We start from the raw sequence: 7,252 nt of genomic DNA on the forward strand, positions 1-7,252 counted from the left end.
ATATATATTTTTTAAGTGAACATTTGTAACTCAAATTTTGCTTCTGGGGGGTCCCTGGAAATAAATATTTTGAGATGGGGGGGGTCCTTCACATGAAAAAGTTTGAGCATCACTGACATGGAAACATAGGTTTCTTGGCACACATTTTCACGATTTAAAAAAAATAGCAGATCTACAAGCTCGCAGCGCGGCACTCGGTGCCGCTATTTTTCAATAGTTAACATTCATGGGGGGCCCGCAGTGAATCCTTGTACCCAGGGCCCAGAATTTGGTGTGACGCACCTGGCAGTAATCTGCGATCGGTTGAACATTGGCCCCGTCAGCAGGAAACACAAAATGGAGTACGGGAGACAGAAAATCCATGTCCCAAATCCCACTGGGGGACGGGAAGAAAAATAACTTGATGTCACTTGTTCTGAGCGTTTGTCAGTAAAGCCCCCCCAAAGTCACATTATGAGGCTGAACCAAACCCAAGATATACTTTTTTTTAAGTTGAGGCTCAACACAAAATACTTTGAAAAGAAACGCCAAGAATTGCACATTCAGTGTCATGAAGTAAAGGGCATGACATTTTACCAAGAAGTCTCTTTATCGTCCGTATATCTGCTGGGGGAACACGTCCCACCTCCCTGGAGCATACTGATACAAATAGTCTTTACACAGTTCTGAAGGTCAAACAGCTCACCACATTCTCTCACTCATCTCCTATATATATATATATATATATATCTATATATGTCTATATATACAGTATATTTAATATTCTTTATAGACAATTAATATATTAATAGAAACCTCATAAAGTTCACAGAGAGGTTTTCCCAATCCCTCTTGTCCGAGAGAGTTCGCTTTAAAATTCTCCTTTGCGGTCGCCAAGCGGCACTGTGCTTTTCTTTAGGGGCGAGGAGGTCCGCCTAGCCCCTCCCACCGCAACCTGGCCACCCTCAAGCCTCCCCCTACTCCCATCATGACCACACAGAGGCGTCAATTGGGTATGGCAAGGTATGGCAGCTGCCATACCTTGGCTATACAGGGGAAAAAATAACCTGTAATAAATTCATCATGCCTGTTGCTAAGGTACTGTATGGCAACATGACTGGTGCCTTGCACGTACGTCTTCACGTGCAAGACACCAGTCATGTTGCCATACCTTAGCTTTTGCTGAACTGACGCCACAGTGACCACACCCCCGTTTCCCCCTCCACCCACTCTCAGCACTGCTCCTCCCCCATGGCGTGGTCCGTGTTCTCCCTGAGGTCTGTGGGGGTCCTCATCTTCCCGCAGCGGCCCTGTCCCGGACCACCTCCTCCTCCTCCTCCGTGCCCGCCCGGCCCCAGCCCCGTCTGGACCACCAGTCCGGGGGGTCCGGCCCCCAGCCCCACCCCAGGCATGCTGGCGCCGCTGCCACCGTGGCCGCCACCGCCACCACCGCCGTGGCCCGGGTAGACCTCCAACGAGCTGGAGATGGACTGCAGGGAGCGGTCGCGGAAGTAGTGGAAGGCCTCCTGGTCCAGGTAGTTCTGCTCGTCCCGCAGGCCCTGCTCGTACAGCTTGCGCTTGTGGCGGAACTCGATCACCGTCTTGGTGTAGGAGTTGAGCGTGGTGACGGAGGCCGCCATGCAGCAGGTGAAGGAGCCCCAGGCCATGCTGTAAGGGTGGAGGGACGACAGGGGGAAAGGGAAACTTTGTAAATATGACCTGATGGGTAATTCACCATTTAACCACTTTAAACCTGGCGTCCCTATTTTGGGAGGTGACGCAAAAAGCACTAAAATGTTTTAGTAAAAGTATCAATACTGCAATGTAAGAGTCCGGAATAAAAAATGTACTTGAGTGAAAGTACAAAAGGTATTGGTATACTTAAAGTTAAAAAGTAAAAAGTAGACCTACTCATTATGCACAATGTCCCATTTTTACGTTTTAAACTAAAATAAAAATCCTTTCAAATAGCATGCGACGCATTGTGAGCTTGTCTAGAGTAGAGTACCTGAGTAAATGTACTTAGTTACTTTACATCACAGATTTTGGGTACGTCACTGTTGTGTATATGACGCTCTTGCATTGTTGTTACCTAGGAACTGAAAGTTGTCTTGTCGTTGCCATAGGAACTGAAAGTTCTGTGATTTTCTGCCGCACGCCTAGGTAAAGGTTCCTAGGAACTTAAAGGTTCCTAGGCGTGAGACCTGAACAAGTTACTGGAGTGATCCAACAACTGAACTCAGAAACCCTCTACAGCGAGGGCTGGAGCAGGCTGTTCTTTCTGAGCAAGCTCAAGTCCTTCAGTGTGTGCAGCAAGATACTGCAGATGGTCAGATGCAGTCTGTGATGGCTAGTGTCCTCTTCTTTGACCTCTACCTCAAGAGGCCATGCCTTCTGCCAGGCCGCTGTTCTTAATATATAATGACACGCCCGGTTAACTAGAGCTTAAAATATGAATCCAATTACTTAAAGTGATTTCCCAAATTTAGAAAAGATCAAAAATAGCCTACAAGCCCACAACATTTCACAATGCAATGTATGTTCCTACTGTGTCTGAGCACAGGGGAATTCGATGAAAGGTGGTTTGTTTTCTTCTGTCTATGCATATAAACTTAAGTAGGATAAGAGTAGAGCAAACTAAGTAAGGCAAATTCTAAATAGAATGGTCTAACGATTCAGTGGACAGATGGAAAGATTAATATACACAGATGGAGGGACTGATTAGTATACAAATATAAGCTCAAAACAAACATGCAGGTCTTCTTTCAGGCGCACAGGAATTCATCAAGTGATCGCGTCCCTGTGCGCGTGCTCTCCAGCGACCCTGGGAGTTGGAAAGGCACCGAGCAGTAGTGAAAAGACGAGGAGTAATTGACCAGATGGCGAAGAACAAATGAGGCAATTTCCTCCAGGCCTAACCGCACTTACAGTGGCATCTGGGGGAGACGCTGCCAATGTACCACAGCACTTTAGCCCTTCTCGCCTCTTGTAGCCTGCTTTGGCCTTGCTAGCTCCCATACAGGTCCTGTTAATGTTACCATGGGCACACAATGGATGGTAGGCTTGAGCGATAAGACAAGTCCAATCGGCGAATGTTTTTAATAGGCAATTTTCCCTTTGATATAATATATTACTTTTAATTGAAAATCTAACTCCTCAAATGTAGCAAAATGCGAATCAATTTGGGCCAGCAGTTGGGTATTACACTGTGATTGCGATTTAATTCTGTCGAGGCTTTTATAAAGTGGCTACGAGCCGTAAAAACGAAAATTAAACTGCAGCGTTAGTTTCTGCAAGTCGTCGCTGTGCACAGGAATGTGTGTCGCTCTGTCTCCCAACTTTGGCTGTCAAGTCTGGATACTAAAACTTGTCTGCAATATATTTATATCACCAGTCAATCAATGCTATTTGAAACGCGAGTTCACTCGCTACGTGATTTTATAATCCTTTTACCAAACGTCCTTGCAGGTGGGTTTTGTCGGTAACGCAACAATCTAAGTTACTTTTCTCAGAAGTTAATCCTATAACGCAACAGAATACTTTTTAATGGCAGTAACAAGTTACTTTTAAAAGCAGTGGTGTCAGTTCAGCAAAAGCTAGGGTATGGCAAAAGTTTTGTCTTTTGACAGTTTCTTTACACAGGTTTCTACGGTTTCTTGGGCTGGATATGGCAGCCTGGAATGGTTGTTCAAGTGCAGCTAAACTTGGCATGTTAGTAAACGTGCCACAATTAACAATAATGCATTGCACCAGTGCAGCTGACCTGCGGAACCTGGGAATATACCATTTTGTCAAGATGGGGAGAATATAATTATAATACCTTGTTAAAGTGACCATTTTGTAAGATTTTGCATTTGTAGTTATTTTACTGTAATTTAACAACATAATAACCAGTACAGATAGAAAAAGAGACTTATGGATTTATATTTAAAAAGTAACTTTTAGTTTCCCCCCTGGACCCAGGGTATGGCAGCTGCATACCCCAGCCATACCCAATTGACGCCCCTGTTTAAAAGTAATGTTACTCAACGCTTACACTGCGAAGGATGCCTTCAAAAATGTGCCGAATTACCTTGGCAGGCAGGCAGTCAATGTGCTACAATGTGCTACAATGTGCTACAATGGAGCAAGGAACCAGAAGACATGTAGTTTTGCTCTCATTTATACCTTCATGAAGACATACCTTGAACCTCCTTGACCTTTAATCCTTCGCACTACGCCATTTTTTTTTGTGCATGTTGCGGATGTGTCTGTCCGTGAAAGGAAATCCGAATGTGTGTCCATTAGGTGTGTATGTCCACATGAACCCCGCCACGTGTGTGGGGGCAAGTGCCCCCCTCCCTTAAACTCCTTCCCATCTCCTTCACCTATTAGTCCATTCATCTCCATTTGCGTGCGTTTGTCCCTTACACCCCCCCCCCCTCCCCCCCATTGTGTCCTTGGCGTTACCTTCAGCCAATGCACCAAGCGAGGAGATCTAACTCAGACGGCAGCTGCTGGCTGCGCCGTAAACTCGAAACAGAGAGAAGGTCAAGGCCAGGCTTGTCTGGCTAATTATCCCACAAGATAAGTCCCCTGTCGCTGCGCTGCCACAGTACCTGAGCACTGCCTTCTCAGACCATACCTCTCCAGGCAGTGTTGACTTTGACAGGACATTTTGATTTAGTTTTAGTCGCATTTTAGTTATCTGAAAAGTTTTAGTTTTAGTCGACTAAATATACGATTTTAGTTGACTAAATCTACAGCTGCAAAAATGTGTTTTGGCGTCCTTGGTGGAGTCATAATGCCTGATGATACACTTCATGCATGCTAAGCTGACAATGCGCATTGTGAGCTTGTAGATCTTCTATATTCAGAGTGCAACATCCGAGCGCAACCAAACATAACTTGACTTGTCTTTTAGTTCTATTGGATCTCTTCTCCACTAGTCCTTCACTAACATTTTAGTCTAGTTTAGTTGTTCTCACCTAAAGACCTTTACACACTGGTGATGTGTTCTCTTCTCGTGAGATTAATTCACCTGAAAATACATTTTTAAGAAGTGCTGTTTATGTCAGTACATCCATATAGAATGAGAATATGTACCGGGCAATAAAGCAACGCAATTTCATCCTGAATAGGGTTGATACAAATAAAAGCATCAGCCTCCATGAATGAGGCATCAACGATATGAATAGTTTTGATGTGAAATATTCGCCTGAGATTTTAATATTGTTTATTGGTCACACCTTTAAAGACCTTTAGGCCTATGTTATACTTTAAATGATGAAGTGTCTCTTGCCAACAAGAGCTGATCTACGATACATAACAATACATTCTGTATAGTTATAGTTATAAACAATGATTACAATGTTTTCTGATGCTTTCTACTCATGAGTGTTTAGAAACGTAATTACACAATGTTATAAGCTGATTATAATGCATTATAAGTATGTTTATTATGTATTACAGACACTATAAGGAATTTTAAAGTTTCACCAATGTCTCTTGAAAGAATTGGCCACCCTGCACGGCACGCTAATGAACCCAAATCCAGTCGTGTAAAGTAAGTATATTTACTCATTTACTCAAGTACTGTACTTATAAGTACAAATACAAATTTAGATTTTTATTACCAAACATTAGCCACTTCAGCCCTATGCTGTATATGCAGATCTGCTACACTTTTTCCACCACTGCCCAAATCTTTCTTCGTAGATCACACATTCATCCTCCTCTCTCTCTCTCTCTCTCTCTCTCTGTCTGTCTTTCTGTCGTATTTGTCTCCCAGAGCCAGTCCCAGAAAACCTTCATTCATTAACGTGTTGTTGAATCCCAGCACATTAATGGCTTAGATGTTAGCGCCGCTACTCAAGCCAAACGGACTGTTCCTTCTCTGTCTCTCTCTCTCTCTCTCTCTCTCTCTCTCTCTCTCTCCATGTGTGTGTGTTTCTCCCACGGCGCCAGGCATCTAGCCGTGGACATAACAATGCCAGATTCAGGACAACTCATGGCCCCACTGGAACGGTGCCTCGCTGCAAATCATGTGTTGTTGCGACCGTAGGTCGCATTTACTACCAAAACCTCCACCGGCTGTCTGTGAGTGAGTGAGTGAGTGAGTCAGTCAGTCCGTCACACTTTTGCCCTGCTCATATCTCCACAACCGTTGCCCCCATCCATGCCAAATTTGGCACACACACTCCTTGACTGCCAAACTACAACCTCCAAGGACCCCCGGAGCCCCAGGGACCCCCAGGTCCCTGGGGGACCCCCAGATGTAAAAAATGACCAAATGTGCTCACACGTCACATGTCACACTTTTTCCCTGCTTATATCTCCGCACCCGTTGACCCGATCCATGCCAGATTTTACACACAAACTCCTTGCCTGCCAAACTACAACCTCCAAGGACCCCCGGTGGGGGAACCCCCAGATGTAAAAAATGACCCAATGTGCAAAAATGACCAAATGACCACCCCAACAGGGCTGCTCACGGGGAATTCCCGGGGACCACCGACTCCTGGTGCTCCAGAACGGATGCAAAAGTGGTGGCGCCCCCAGTGGAGGACCCCCTGCCACTGCAGCGCACATAAAATGCCGTAACTCTGGCTAGGAGCGTCCGGGAGAGCCGGGGCCGGTACATATTCGTCCGCCAAGGCAACGCGGAGACCCCACCCCTCATTTCTCACATGGCCCTATTCTAGCGCCACCTTCAGGCCGATTTTTAACACACATTTTTGGACACTGCTCCTACAGTTTTTGCCCTAAAATCACAAATATCACTACACAGCATGTCTACACTCATGTCATCAACATGGATCAGGAAGATTTTGGAAAAACACATTTTTGCCCTATTTGTGGAGATAAGCCACCTACGGTCGCTTATCTCCCGATTAGGGAGTCTTACTGGTTAGTCACTTGTCATAAGGCTGAATGGACACACACACACACACACACACACACACACACACACACACACACACACACACACACACACACACTCACACACACACACACACACACACACGTGTGAGTGTGAGTGTGTGTGTGTGTGTGTGTGTGTGTGTGTGTGTGTGTGTGTGTGTGTGTGTGTGTGTGTGTGTGTGTGTGAGTGTGTGAGTGCGTGCATGCGTGCGTGCGTGCGTGTTAGGGATGGGACGATAATATATAGATCGTGGAGATTTAAATTTATAGTGAAAATTATCCCCCGTCATGCACTGGGATCAATTCCCCTTTTATTTGCCGAGCTGCATACCGGTATATGGTACCATTTAAACCCTCTATAATTGAGGAA

The 7,252-nt window shown here is 45.3% G+C and overlaps 1 protein-coding gene across 1 annotated transcript in view; it reads right to left on the reverse strand.

Moving 5' to 3' along the window:
- Positions 1-1,211: 1,211 nt before the first annotated feature.
- The window catches only part of gsg1l (gsg1-like), a gene marked incomplete at both ends in the record, with an annotated part of 56,416 nt that continues 50,375 nt past the window's right edge, over positions 1,212-7,252 (reverse strand). The window contains one exon of the mRNA XM_080723108.1: positions 1,212-1,647. Coding sequence (XP_080579234.1) covers positions 1,212-1,647 — 436 coding nt within the window. The remainder of the gene's footprint in view (positions 1,648-7,252) is intronic.

This window comes from Nannobrachium achirus (assembly GCF_963921795.1).
Source record: "Nannobrachium achirus genome assembly, chromosome: 4".
Taxonomy (NCBI): domain Eukaryota; kingdom Metazoa; phylum Chordata; class Actinopteri; order Myctophiformes; family Myctophidae; genus Nannobrachium; species Nannobrachium achirus.